This window comes from Candidozyma duobushaemuli (assembly GCF_002926085.2).
Source record: "Candidozyma duobushaemuli strain B09383 chromosome Unknown B_B09383, whole genome shotgun sequence".
In the NCBI taxonomy this organism is placed as follows: domain Eukaryota; kingdom Fungi; phylum Ascomycota; class Pichiomycetes; order Serinales; family Metschnikowiaceae; genus Candidozyma; species Candidozyma duobushaemuli.
Window position 1 is genome coordinate 713106 of NW_020289895.1, and position 14033 is coordinate 727138.

The 14033-nt window shown below is 46.7% G+C and overlaps 7 protein-coding genes across 7 annotated transcripts; 3 read left to right on the forward strand and 4 right to left on the reverse strand. All coding sequences in view use genetic code 12, as the record gives it.

Moving 5' to 3' along the window:
- Nucleotides 1–125: 125 nt before the first annotated feature.
- CXQ87_001799 (translocase) lies at nucleotides 126–3540 on the forward strand (the record flags this gene model as incomplete). The annotated part of the gene is made up of 2 exons (XM_025480325.1): nucleotides 126–3509; nucleotides 3535–3540. 2 exons carry the CDS (start codon nucleotides 126–128, stop codon nucleotides 3538–3540), a joined length of 3390 nt encoding a protein of 1129 aa, XP_025334625.1.
- Nucleotides 3541–3606: 66 nt separating this feature from the next.
- Nucleotides 3607–4851, reverse strand: CXQ87_001800 (Golgi transport complex subunit; the record flags this gene model as incomplete). Its single annotated transcript, XM_025480326.1, has 1 exon — nucleotides 3607–4851. The coding sequence occupies one exon, from the start codon at nucleotides 4849–4851 to the stop codon at nucleotides 3607–3609; it is 1245 nt and encodes a 414-aa protein (XP_025334626.1).
- A 602-nt stretch (nucleotides 4852–5453) lies between these two features.
- On the forward strand, nucleotides 5454–6503 carry CXQ87_001801 (H(+)-transporting V0 sector ATPase subunit d; the record flags this gene model as incomplete). The annotated part of the gene is made up of 1 exon (XM_025480327.1): nucleotides 5454–6503. The coding sequence occupies one exon, from the start codon at nucleotides 5454–5456 to the stop codon at nucleotides 6501–6503; it is 1050 nt and encodes a 349-aa protein (XP_025334627.1).
- Nucleotides 6504–6704: 201 nt separating this feature from the next.
- On the forward strand, nucleotides 6705–8003 carry CXQ87_001802 (uncharacterized protein; the record flags this gene model as incomplete). Its single annotated transcript, XM_025480328.1, has 1 exon — nucleotides 6705–8003. The coding sequence occupies one exon, from the start codon at nucleotides 6705–6707 to the stop codon at nucleotides 8001–8003; it is 1299 nt and encodes a 432-aa protein (XP_025334628.1).
- A 155-nt stretch (nucleotides 8004–8158) lies between these two features.
- Nucleotides 8159–9028, reverse strand: CXQ87_001803 (uncharacterized protein; the record flags this gene model as incomplete). The annotated part of the gene is made up of 1 exon (XM_025480329.1): nucleotides 8159–9028. One exon carries the CDS (start codon nucleotides 9026–9028, stop codon nucleotides 8159–8161), a length of 870 nt encoding a protein of 289 aa, XP_025334629.1.
- Nucleotides 9029–9141: 113 nt separating this feature from the next.
- On the reverse strand, nucleotides 9142–10812 carry CXQ87_001804 (uncharacterized protein; the record flags this gene model as incomplete). The annotated part of the gene is made up of 1 exon (XM_025480330.1): nucleotides 9142–10812. The coding sequence occupies one exon, from the start codon at nucleotides 10810–10812 to the stop codon at nucleotides 9142–9144; it is 1671 nt and encodes a 556-aa protein (XP_025334630.1).
- A 544-nt stretch (nucleotides 10813–11356) lies between these two features.
- On the reverse strand, nucleotides 11357–13802 carry CXQ87_001805 (uncharacterized protein; the record flags this gene model as incomplete). The annotated part of the gene is made up of 2 exons (XM_025480331.1): nucleotides 11357–11701; nucleotides 12588–13802. 2 exons carry the CDS (start codon nucleotides 13800–13802, stop codon nucleotides 11357–11359), a joined length of 1560 nt encoding a protein of 519 aa, XP_025334631.1.
- Between the last annotated feature and the right edge of the window lie 231 nt (nucleotides 13803–14033).

Consider the following 14033-nt stretch of genomic DNA (forward strand, 5'->3'; position numbering starts at 1 on the left):
TTACTATTTCCCGCCGTGTACAATAGAACTCCCTATATTTTTCATGTAGTCGAGCTTATCTCGATTCGCACCACATCATATAAACAACTCACATAAACAGGACCAAATAGCCTTGGTTCACGACAATGCTGGTTCGTTCCACCGACGTGATCGTGGTGTCTTCGGACGACGAGAACAACAATGAAAGCTTTCCTGAAACTCTACCGGAGAAAAACAGCATACCTCGTCAGATCAGCTCCACTTCTCAGGAGCCTAATAAATGGTGGGAGCTGCTTAGCCAATACGATAACGAGGGCAAAAGTCATGATGATAGTGCTCTAGAGACGAGAGGAACCAAGAGAAAGGAACCTGATACCCGTGATGCACCAGTAGGAGGTTATGCAAGTGGAGAGTCCTCAGGGGAAGAGAGGAAGTCGAAGTACTTCAACCCACATAGACATCAGGTGGCGCTTGAGCTGGACACAGACTCCGTCATTGTCATTTTATCCAGTGACGAAGAAGGCGATCTGTCCGTGGCAGGTGCTGATTACTCAGGTGAGAAGGAATCTCCAGTTCAGAATCCCTCGCCAGTCTTCCATGATAGAGTTCCATCGCCCAGCGTGGGTAGCTCCCCTCTTTTGAAACAAGCCGAACAGATTCAGCAAAATGGCCGATCTCATAATATAGAACAAGAGCAGGTGGAGCAGCAGGTGCCAAGTTTACAGCAGTTTAACGGTGTACAGCATAGCGCTAATTTAGAGCAGAATCACATCTCCGAACCCACACAGGCTACCGTGGAGGATAACAGCATGGAGGACTCCGACGACGAAATTGCAGTTCTCAGTAAGGAAGAAGCAGAAAGGATGGGTAAGTTCAAGGCCACGACGTTTGAACAGCCCCCAGTGCAGCGACCTAACGATTTGAATCTGGCCTACCAAAATGCTCTCGCAAATACCTCATTCAACCAGCCAGTGCCACTGGTGCAAGCATTTACTCCTCAAGTATACTCACTGGATCCCCTAGAAGCACAACAAGACGCCAAAGCTGCAGAGTACTTCCTTGCTCAGCAAATGCCACAGCTTGAGACACACTCAATGAGCTTGGATGCCCAAATATCGAGGTTTAAGAATATAAGAGACTCGTATTTGAGGCACATGAGTGAGGCCAGAAATAGTATGGCGGCACTTTCGTTGGATGATACCGATCGCAGAGCAGACTTGATCAGAGAACTCAACTCGTCGCTTCAGGAGGCAAACATTGCAATCGAGCGGGCAAAGAAGATCAGAAGGTATAAGAACATCTTGCTTGATGTCATGGCCTACAAGAGAAGAACGATGCACATCAATCCTCGCCAGCATCCGAGCCAAGGTCCCCAAGGATCCTTCTTCAACTATTCCGTTCCCCCATCTCACGCGCCGCCTAATATTCATGCGCCACATTTGCCAGCTTATAGACCAGGTGTTCAAACGCAGAACATTTACGAGGACACTGTTCATCTTCAGGAGCTTTTGAAAGATGTGGGTAATGAGGAGAAGATCGAGGGCATGGCTCTGACACCTTCTGAGCTAAGTGTGCAATTGTTAGATCACCAGAGACGTGGATTACATTGGCTCCTTAAACGTGAAAAGGAGGAACAAGGTAGCATTCTTGCGGACGATATGGGTCTTGGAAAAACAGTTCAGACCATCGCACTTTTGATGGCGAACCCACCATCAGCAGAGGACCAGGATCGGAAAACTACTCTTATCGTGGGACCCGTTTCCCTTTTACGACAGTGGAACGCTGAACTCAGGGCTAAGATTAACATGGAGCACAAACAGAAGGTTGCCTTTTTCCACGGTACTGACAAAAAGAAAATCAACACATTCAAAAAGTTGCAAAGGTATGACGTTGTTTTGGTATCTTACACAACTCTAGCGTCCGAGTTCAAGCAGCATTATGCCCAAGTATTGGAGGAGGCAATGTTATCCCATGGCCAAAATGTCATCCCAGATGCTAACCTGGGAGGAACAGTGTATGCCTCTCCATTTTTCTCTCGTGACGCTAAGTTTTATAGAGTGGTTCTTGATGAAGCGCAGTACATCAAGAATAAGGTCTCGCAAACTTCCAAGGCCACAGCTCTTGTCAAATCGAAGCATCGTCTCTGCTTGACAGGTACGCCAATGCAGAATAGTGTGGACGAGCTATACCCCATTCTTCGATTCCTTAGAACAAGACCCTACAATGACGAAGTGAAATTCAAACGTGATATTGCAGTGCCTATGCGGTCTAATGCAAATGAGGCGGATGAGTACGACAGAAACGTTTCAATGAAAAAGTTGAGAGCAATTCTTCTGGCAATTATGCTTCGCCGGACGAAGGATTCCAAAGTCGATGGTAAGCCTCTCATGGTATTGCCCAAGAAAACTGTCAAGAAGGTTGTCATTAGTATGGATGCAGAAGAGGCTAAAGAATACAAGGACCTCGAGTCTGGAATTCAGAAGAAGGCAGAGCGGCTTCTTAACTCTAAACACAAGAATTCACACAGCAATATTCTTACGTTGCTTTTGAGGTTGAGGCAGATGTGTATTCACGACATCTTAGTTCAAGTTGGAGAGTTAAATGCGGCGGAGAATAAGGAAGGGTATGGCGGAGTTCAAAATTGGAAGACAATGTATGCCCTTTCCCAGAATTTTCCCGAACATGTGAGGCATAGGATCGCAGAAGATTTGAGAAAGAGTGATAGAGTAATGCCCGTTGATCCCGACGATTTTGATGAAGGCAGCACACAGTTGACTTGTCCTATGTGTCTTGACGTTGTCGACGAAACAGCAATTGTTCTACTACATCCATGTGGACACATGATTTGTGATGGCTGTGTTGGAAATTTCTTCGAGCAAGACGCTAATGACGATGGTACAGTGTCATGTACGATTTGCCGGCAACCCGTCTCTGAGAAGTCTTTGGTGAGCTATAAAATCTATGACCAAATCGTCAACGAAGACCTCAGCTTCGACGACTTGAAAGCACAGTACGGCCTGGGAAAGGCGAAGAAGACTACAACGACTGAGAAGATTAATAAGATTATACATGACAATGGTGGGTTTACCTTGTCAGCAAAACTTCAGAAGACGCTCGATCTTATACGAGATGTGGTCAAATCTTCGGACGATGAGAAGATCATTGTCTTTTCTCACTTCACTGGAACTTTTGATCTCTTGGCGAAAGCTCTTCAAGACAGTCACATTGAACACTTGCGCTATGATGGAACCATGAACATTGATTTAAAAAATACGACGATCAAACGGTTTTATCAAGGGAGCGAAAGAGTCTTGCTTATATCACTTAAGGCAGGTAATGTCGGTTTGACTTTGACTTGTGCGTCGCACGTCATTATCATGGACCCCTTCTGGAATCCTTTTGTGGAAGACCAGGCCATGGATAGAGCCCATCGTTTCGGTCAACAGCGACCTGTTAACGTTTATAAGTTGCTTGTGACAGACACAGTGGAGGACAGAATTGTCAACTTGCAGGACAGAAAGAAGGAGCTCGTGAATTCGGCACTCGACAGTACAGAGTTGAAGAAGAGCAGTGCTCTTGGAAGACAGGAGTTGGGTTACTTGTTCGGCTTGAACAATATGGGCCCAGTCAGGACTTAAACTTCTTCAATTTGGCCAAATTCCTGGCCCAGTCTTCTTGCGCTATAAGTGAAGGCTCCTTGACGCAAAGTTCCCAAGTGATGAGACTTTCGAAATCAAGACCGTACTTGGAGAGCGATCTGCATAAGTATATAACTTGCAAGATGACGCCGTCCCTCAAGCTGTTCAACTCCACCTCGTCAGCAGTATTTTCGCCTTCTTGGACCTTTGGAAGATGCGTGCGGAGCTCCTCGACCATCAAATACACCAATTTCTTTATGTACATGTGCAACAAGAGCTTGTCGTCGTTAGTGTCGGACTTTAGACCCGTTGATAAAAAGATGGCGTGATAGATTGATAGCGAATTGTAGAGATGCTCACGGTAGATCTCAATGTAGCGCTTGAGGTACGTGAGTTTCTTTAATTTCAAAAGCGGTTGAAGGCTGGCAACCTCGTTCATGATGAACTTGAACCTCGAGTTGAGATAAATCAATTTGAGCGTCTTGTTGCCAGAGATCGTTTGGTCATTTTCGTCTTCTTCAGAAGTCACAAGATTTGGTCTGTTCAAAATCTGGAAGATCTTCAAGATGTTGGACTGCTTCAAGTTCGTATTAAGGAGCTTTATGAGGCCCCTCACCATGAGCTTCAACTCGTTATCAACCTGGGTTTGTAATTGTTTGAAGGTTTTCAGGTTAGGAAACTTCACGGTTAGCATCTTGACCAGTGTCAGGATTTCCAATGCCTCCTGGTAGTTACCCTGCATTATGCAAAGGCCACAGAGAGTTGGGAGTTCATATATATCAAGGATCGAGTCCATGTTATGCAAAATGGAGTTGTTTGCTGAGATAGCCTGACTGACTTTCTTGACCGCCTTGTTATCAACAGCTATTTTGTTTTCAAACCCCTGTTTCATAGCGGCAATGTTCTTGTTCAAGTCCTCACCAATGGTGTTATGAACGAGCTTGACATCCTCTGTAACACCAACAATCAAGTCTCGGTTTTCGTTTGCGATAGTTGCCAATTGAAGCTCGATCTGACGCAGCTGGTGGTCGAGCTCGGCAATCTCCTCCACTAGGTTCTTTCCCTTGGTTTCAGTGGAAGATGTGAACATCTCAGTGGATAGTAGCTCCGAATTGACCAAAAGCTCCTCAAGGTACTGCTGTGTATCTTTCTTGAGCTCTGGGTCTTTTTCAAGCATCCCAGCAAGCCCTGGATCAAGCCCATCCTTGAGGGTGTCGAGAAGAATCGACGACATGGTTCTTGGGTTGTGGTATGTGGATGTAGCGCGCTGATAGTGGTGGTATACTAAGAAGGGTTGATTTGGTGAGGTACACGAGTGAAAAGAAAGGGGTAGAAAGGGATTCGAAATGATGAGGTACAAAGTAATTGAGTTTCTTATAATGTTAAGTTCTGTCGAATTTTAATGGAATTGACGAAATGTAGAACGTGTCGAATAAGCTGGAGTGCAGGTAGTTATAGGAGGGACCCATGAAGTGAATGATACTGAAGCATACTTAGTGTGATGGCCTCTGTTTTTTCGGAGAAGTTCAACAAATTGCATTCCTGAATGATAAAAAATTTCAATTTAGCAATTGACAATGATTGGGGAGAGTAACAGGCGGAATACCACTTTCACTCACATTTGCAACCATTACCGTAAGATTTCGATTTTGCCATCAATCGACAAATCACATAATCAAATGCCTAAACCAAATGCACGCCAACCCAAAAATTTCAAAAAAATATCAGTTTATGCCCATTGAGGTCGGAAGGCTGAAGGGGCCAATTTAAGGTCCTGCATATAGCCTTGATACTACCCACACATCAATCTGTCCTCACCTCCAGCAAACGTCAACCATGGAGGGTCTCTTTTTCAACATCGACTACGGGTATGTGGAAGGTGTGGTACGTGGGTACAGAAACGGTCTTTTGACACAGTCCCAGTACGTCAACTTGACACAATGTGACTCTCTTCAGGACTTGAAATTGCAGTTATCTGCTACCGACTACGGCAACTTCTTATCGAACTACGGCGGGCCGCTTTCGACCTCAGTGATGCAGGAGAGGCTTCTGGGCAAATTGTACCAGCAGTTTCAGTACTTGAGAAGCCAGAGTGCTGGTACCTTGACCAAATTTTTGGATTTCATCTGCTACGGCTACATGATTGACAATGTCTCCTTGATGATCACAGGCACGCTTCACGAGAGAGACTGTCAGGACATCTTGCCCAAGTGCCATCCTTTGGGCTGGTTCGAGACATTGCCCACTTTGTCCATTGCCACGGATATCGAGTCGTTGTACGACACTGTGTTGATTGACACGCCCTTGGCTCCTTTCTTCAAGGACTGTTTGACGATCAACGACCTTGATGACTTGAACATTGAGATCATCAGAAACAGATTGTACAGAAACTACCTCGAGGCTTTTGTTGAGTTTGTCCAGAACGAGCTCACTGGCCCTGATCAGGAGATCATGACACGCTTGTTGAACTTTGAGGCCGACAAGAGAGTCATCAACATTGCATTGAACTCTTTGAACAACCCAGACTTGACCCCTGAGGACAAGCTCTCGTTGTTCCCCTCGTACGGTCAGTTGTACCCCACATACCACAACCAGCTCTCCACCGCCGAGGACGTGGAGCAGGTGAAGAACATAGTTGAGCTGATTGGCGAGTACAAGGAGTTGTTTGGAGACGCTCTGAGCAGCGGATCCAAGAACATCGAGGACTGGTTCTACTGGTTGGAGATGCAATACAACAAACAGGCGTTCACGCAGCAGTTCACCTTGCTGACGGTGTGGGCCTGGTTGCGTTCCAAGGAGCAGGAGGTGAGAAACATTACGTGGATCGCCGAATGTATCGCTCAGAACCAGAAGAACAGAATCGATAACTACATTGCGGTCTACTAAGGGCCCCAATTGACGCTTGGTCTTCCAGCTCGACTTGACCTGATGCATACTACCGTGTAAGTTGCAATCAGATTGCCTATGGTGAGTTTCACCCTTTTCACCCCTCATAATAACTAACGACTAGAACCTCTTTCAGCAGCACGTCTGTTTCAATAAAATGTTAGCGCGCACCCTGCTACTACTTCTATTCTACTACTCCAGATGTCCCAGCTATTTCTACCGTCTTCGCCAGAACCAGGCCTAGAGTCTACTCAGAATCAAAATATCACATTCTCCGCATCTACATCCCATGTGGGTCATATCGCAGATCTACTAAATACTGTCACCTCCATCAGCTCCCATGCGTTGATGATCATCTCAGATAACGGCATTGTAGTGTTTAGTGAGTACAACCACATCACCAATGTCCAGTTGACGATAGATCTGAGTTTGTTTCTGTCATACACCTTGCATCTGGATCAACATTCAGACGGACCCAAGGAACTACGATTGGGTGTTGATATTCAGTTGATTGCAGATTCATTTACAGCTGCCGCGTCTACATTGGCACCCAAATTCAAAAATTCAGCATCTAAGCCGGAGACTGTTCTTTGCTATATTAAGTATGGAGGAGAAGGCCACCCATTGGTGATTGAGTTTGAAGATAGACTCATGAGCGAGAAGATCGAGTTCGCTACTTTCTACCTTGACATGGACTATCCGTACGATAAGACGGAGGAAAGTGGAGACTTACTTGTTCGTCATGATATGGTTCAATTTGAACTTATCGTCAAGAGCGACCTCCTTACGGTCCTTCTCCAAGACTTGCAGCATATCAATACCGAGAACTTGTACATCTACGTCTCCAACGACGGATCCAACAAACGGGAGACCAATCAGCTCAATTTCATTTCAAGCGGTGCCATTGGGTATCTGAAGCTTTTGTTTCCAAGCGCCAAGACGATGATGGAAAAACTAGAGATTTTCAAGGTGGAGAATGGAACCATGGAGCCTACCAAAGACTCGGTGCTCTCATGCTTCTCCTTCTCACCGTTTATCAAGATATTCAAGGCAGTTAAGCTCCTGTCCAAGTGCAAAATCATGAAGGACGTATCTGGTATACTATCCTTGCAACTCCTTTGCAAACATCCTGGAGTGGCCAACTACCCTGGCTCCCTTATTACATTCAATATTATAGAGAAAGCATTGGTGGGCGACGAGTTCGAACAGCTGAACGCCGCCGACGTCAACGGTGTTTTTGATGACAATCATTATCATTACGTTGAAAACTATGACCAGTTGGTGACTGAAGACGTAAGAGTGGCTGAACCATCGAGGGTCCCAGCACAGGCAACTGTGGAGCCACCAGAGCTCAGCACTCTTTCGTATGCATCTTTCAAAAAGCCTCTGCGGACCGAAACACCGTCAGGGCAAGCATCAAAACGGCAAAAGCCGTCTCGGGAAGAGGACGACCATGATGTGTCGGTCCACGGGCCCGTAGAAATTCCAATCTTCTTATAAATAGGTAATCTTGAACGCCATTCTGAAGGTATCCTGCAATTTCTGGAACACATTGATCCGTCTTGTGCGGATGAAGCGCTGAGCAATGAGACTGGCGATGAATATGATCACTAGAACCGGGTAGTTCTTCTCGCAGAACCTTCTCGTCAAGCGCATTAGGTACTCGAGACGATGACGAAGTTGTTGAATGCTACTGTTGCCGCTGCTAGGGGGCTCCTGCTTCGTCTCTCAAGCTCCTCGGTGCTCTCATGCTCTCTCTTGATCTGCTTCAAGGACTTGTACTTCAAACTGGCATTTTCCTGCTCAGCTTTCTTTTCGGCTTTCTCATCGGCGAGACGTTGGGCCTCCTGGGCTTCACGCTCCTTGGCCTGCTTGTCCCGAAGCTTCTTTTCCTGCTTCTTAACTTCCTGCAACTCCTTGATGCGGTTTCTGCCCTTCTCGGTGTCAACCAAGGGGTTAGAATCGACAAGCTCTTTGGCTTTGGAGAATTCATCTGCATCAGGCAAAACGTTGAAAATGTACATGTCCACAAGGCGCCTCAAGTACTTATCGTTGGAAGCCCCCAGGAAATCGAGAAGCGAGTACAAGTTGTCAAACTGCTTGACCAAGAGGCGCTCATCGCCCTGCTTTATCTCATTCTGACACAGGTAGTTCACAAGAAACACTTGGTATAGCAATTCGGAAGGCACCTTGGCCACGCTGCCGTAGATCTCGTAGAGGGAGTCGAGGAACTGGCTCAGTCTGAGCTTGCCAATCAACTCCTTCTTTTCCTTGCGAGGAAGCTGGAACGTCCCGTCTTTCGAATTCAACAAAAGACCGAGCTCCGTCAAGTACAATGTCACGATCTTGACGAACACGTCCTCCAGGATAGCACCCTTGGCGAATGTTCTGTAGGCAACCGAGTGTAACTTGGATATGATCTGATAGGATTTCTCAAAGTCCTTGTTCATGAAGAACTTGACCGCCAACTTATAGTCGTTGAGGATAACCGACTGTGGCGCCGACGATTCAGATAAGGATTCCATGGTTCTTGTTGAAGAGTAGTTACTCCACAGTACTGTGCACAGTCGACGCTGTCAGATGCGCACTAGCCTCGGTTGGCTGCAAACCCGAAAGTCTTATGACTGATTTTCTCAAACTAGTTTTGGTATTCGTCCTCGTAGACAGGAGGGGTCCAGCCTTTTTTCAAATAGTACTTTTCACGTCCAAAGTAGAAAACGGCGCCGATAAGAAGGCACCCTGTTCCAACCACCGGGAAGCACCAGTATGGAATAGTAGAGTTGACTGTACCCTTGGGAGGGGGAAAGAAGGGCAAAATAGCCAAAAAGACATTGGCAACAAGGAATAGAATAACACACACCCACGACGCCGAAAACGACTTGTGCTTGGTGGTGAGGTGGGAGTGGCTCAGAATGAGGTCGTTGAACTCAGTGAAGCCCGATTCCTGTTCTTGCGGGTTGTATGATTGAATGGATGTGCTGTCCAAGTCGGTATCTGCGGAGGTGGAGACCTCCAGGGGCAACCCTTCGCCGTCTATAATTTCCAAGTCTTCGATGTAGCGCATTCTGCCCCATCCCTCCTTCTCGGCATTGAGCTTTAGGTATACAAGCCCACCTGTGATGGCCACATTGATCCACGTCCCGGGATATATGTACAAGTTGACGACGAATTCGTAGACGTCTGCGCTGGGCGGGCCCACAAGAATCACCACGGTGACGAACCAATGCAAGATAAGAGAGTAGTTGAGGTTTTCGAACGTTTTGGAGAACGGGAGGTAATTGTTGCGTGCAAGCTCCTGGTTGACAATGGAGTGGGCAAACGACACCACCATGACGTTTCCAAGGGTCAGCAAGGCGATCATGAGCGGGAGCATTTTGGAGGTGACAGACTCTCCAAACACTTTGTTGAAGAAAATGCCGGCAACAAGCACACCGCTGTTCAAAAGCTCCTCCTTGGGAATCACAATGAGGTAGCTGATGATCACCAAGAAGTAGAGAATGGTCACGAGGAGAACGGCCATGGGAGCAGCGATAGTAAGAACATGGTAAGGGTCTGCGATCTCAGAAAGCACGTAATTGGCATTTTCCCAGCCCTTGAACGAGTACACAATTTCAAGAAGAGCCACTGAAATCGAGTAGAAGTTGCTCAGAAGACCCGTATGCAAATTCTGAGCTGGGGGAGCCTCCGGAATGCCAATGACGTCTATAGCCACAAGGGAGCCAATGGCGATGATAAGCATCAAGATCACGATTTTGAACATGCCCAAGAAATTGAAAAGCAGCGTGGCCTGGTTCGGGAACTGGATGTGAAGCCAGATGCACCCGGTGATGCAAACCACACCGATAAGCTTAGAAGTCCAGTCGTCATCGCCCACCTGGTTTCCCGAAACAGCGTACCAGATGTATTTTCCGAATGCAAAGGAATTGCCCGAGCTGAAGCCCAAGAAAACCATCTGAAATGCGTAAACACAGCCCGCAAGGCCCTTGGGCAGCTTGAACACCCTCAACAAGTAGTTCTTTTCACCACCGTTCTGCAAAGGGAGATTGAGCGCAAACTCTAAATATATAAGGAGTCCGCTGAAGATAATGAACGCCCCAAGCACCCACAAGCCAAGGTACAACGGCACGTTGCCGTCGCAGTACTTGAAGATGATGGAAGGCGTGCTGAAGAGGCCCGTTCCGATCATCTTATTGGTGATGAGCGAAACGCAAGAGATAGTTCCCAATTTTTGGGTCTTGCGCCGCTCGGAACGGGGAAGACGGAGGTACTGTTCCAGTCCGGTCAGCACCAGCGGAATCAACGTTGGCATGGTAACTGTGGATGGTTGTGGTGGTTTTCGCAGCTATTCTTGCAGATGCAGACACAGGGCTGGTGGGTGATGATGGGGAAGGGTGGAGTTTTTGAAAATTGGAAGGTGGGAGAGAAATTGGGGCTTGGAGAGGTGAAGTTTGAAATTTTGGTTAGAAAATTGAATTGTGTTGGTTGTTTGTGGGTTGTGGTGTCTGCTACAAATGGCTGCAACATTCGCACCGGGCAAGTTGGATCGAGGTTGTCAGGTAGGAGTAGATGAAGATTTTATCGTCGCATGTTTATCCTGTTTCTATGACATAACAAAAAAACGAAATAAATTGTCATATTAGCAATGGAGGCAAGATCTTCTAAATGGGCACTATGACTGGTCTAGTGGAATGCTTGGGATTCTCAGTAGAGTATGCTCATGTCTTGTTATTTCGAGAAGTAAGATGTTTATGTGGAGGCGGATTCGTAGTAAGAAATGAATGATAGCGATCATGCGGAGTTTGAAACCGAATAGCACTGGCAGGATGAATATTGACATACTCAGCCGCATTGCTTCAGGCCAGAAGATCAGTGGAAACACACATGAGCAGTTTGACATTCACAACGTGAGCTTCGGCACCAGTGTACCATGTAAAGCTATACATCTTATAGGCCAGGTTTGTTGTATTTGGTTTCTCAGCACTGTCTGTCTTGTCAACTTGAGTAGAAGTCTTTCCAAGTGGCAAGTTATTCACCAGAACCAGCTTTGAAGTCTCGTTGGCATTCGATTGTTTGTTCTGCCCATATCTGTGATCTTCAATTTTGGGTCTCTTGTTGTTGCTAGCCTTCAGGTAACCCGATCTATCTGGGATTCTCAAAATCTTCCAAGCCAACTCCTTCACCGTCCGTTCAATTGACGTCTGAGATTTGGAGATGCACTGAAACAACCGAGTGAATCGAGGAAATCGGAGAATTTGATAAATCGAGAAGGCAGTATTCTGGGAAATCAACCGTTTTTAACCTCGGCTCCACTTTCATCGAATTATTGGTTCATATCAGACATTCATGGCCATTTCTCTAAACTATTAAACCTGGACTACTCTGATTCGCTACAAGGGTCGAAATCTACTTCTCATAAAAGCTTCCTCTGCTCTGGCCAGATTAGAAAACTTTTCACCCTGCCAATCGATCCTGTCTTCTACCTCTCGTTGGAGCTTACAACGAGCCAACATGCTTGTCTAAGCTCAAGGCTGTGGCTGTTGAAAACAGACTGCTGCTCTGTAGCCCCAATGTAACATGGATTCAGATGCTTTAAAATGTATGCTGACGGTGCTTTGCATGTCGACTTTGGAATGGAATACGGGAAATAATCTTGGTGATTCATTTAGTATTCACGGCGTTGATTGCGCCATAAAGTTGAGTCAACACTGTTTGCTTTGAACTGGTTTATGATTGATAGATTCGTTTTTTAAACAAAAAATACGCCAGCTTCACCATGAGTTCAAGAGCTTCTGTTAAAAAATGTTTCTTCCTTTGAATATTTTTAAAATTAAGAAAATGGTTTGGACTCTGCCAGTAGTCACCCCTATTCGAGTGGAGTGACGCCCAACTTTTGCTAAATTAAGTGGCAACAAAACGGGATGTAAACAAAGTGCACTTCTTCCGCCACCGCCCTTTCAAAATCATATTCTAAATGAAATGTAAATTTATAAAAAAAAAATCTGTCGACTTACGGGAACAGTCTTGGTAAAACCTTATTACAATCTCTTGTTGATGCTCTATTATGTTTATTAATTAACGAGTGACAATGCCAAAGACATCGGGTCCCAAATTGTTGCCCTTGGTGACGTGATTCACAGCCACGGCTATTTCACAACGATCAAGCGCCCGGGCCTCAAGCTTGTTGTGGTAAAGTTGGCTAACATCGTCCTTTTCGTGAAGCCTGTCCTGGACTGAAGGTTGGATGAGGATTGCCAGCAACCTCATGAACTCGAGCTCCAGAAGGGGCTCGGGGCGACCTTCGTCGGACATTTTTATGTATGTAGTTTGGCCCTCGAGTCCTCTTTTTCCGGAAACGTGTGGAACACTGAGGATCTTGCCCAAGTGAGATTCCACCTTGTCGCCCACAACTTGGAAGAAAGTGGGGCCCTTGGCGGTGGCAAGGCAGTGAGAGAACTTGTGGTTCATGGAGGGGAAATTCACGTTGAGCAGGAGAGACAGCGTGAGGGTGGGCTCCACTTCCTCCACGAGCTCGACGATTTTTCTGTTGATGTACTGGACGTTTCTGGCAACAGGGTTGGCCTTGAAGGAGTCCTCGTACTTGGCCTCCTCGACATTAAAGTACCTCTCGTCGCCGTAATAAATATGGTCGTGGTCCTCGCTGGAAACGGAGATCACAGGGAAGCTCTTCAGCTGAGCCAAAAGAGCCAATGCCTCGGCCTGGTTTTCCATTTGTTCGAGGTCCTCCACCACAATGTCTTGTTTAGAATTAGCAGATGTCAAGTGGAGGCCCTCGTTGGGTCCCACAATGACCAAATCAGGAGTAAACGTGGGGAGGTGGTTGGGGAGGATGTCGGAAAAAGCGACCGAAAGAGCCTCGAGAGGCTGAGCATCGACATACCAAAAGTTGGGGTTGAGTGGATCCTGGCCGTAAGCGCCTTCCTGAACGATGTCCTGTTGTTGAAAAGCCTCGTCGAATTTGTCGGACTCCCTCTGGGAGATGGTATTGCGGACCCCACGGGGCACCGTATTGAGCTTTTTGATGTTCTTGTGGTATATCTGCTGTGCTGGCAGGAGGTGGTTGAAGTCGCCTCCTTGTGGGGCGCCCACGACGATTTGTCTTTTCTCCAGCTCCACCGTGGAGTATTCAGTGTTTGGGTTCAACGAGGCCACCACCTTAACATTATGGCCGTCTTCTCTGAGAGCCCATTCCAAGTACCGAGGGCCCTTGGCGACCCACGAGTCTGTGGTTGTGATGAGGATGTTGGCGGCAAGAACCACCGGTAGTAAAAAAAGCTTCATGCTGTTTCAAAAAGCTAAATTGAAGGGCACGGCCTGCTTTATAAAGGGCATTTGATTAATAGCGTTTTTGCATCCACATGGGGCGCCGGGAGTGCATGCAGAGCGCACGTTGTGGATGGCGTATGCAAGCGCCCCAGGCTTCGACAATAAGCGAATTATTAGCCCACATGGGTAGACAGCTTTTCGTGCGCATGATGGTGTCAAAAGACAGAGAGCGCAAATTGGCAGATT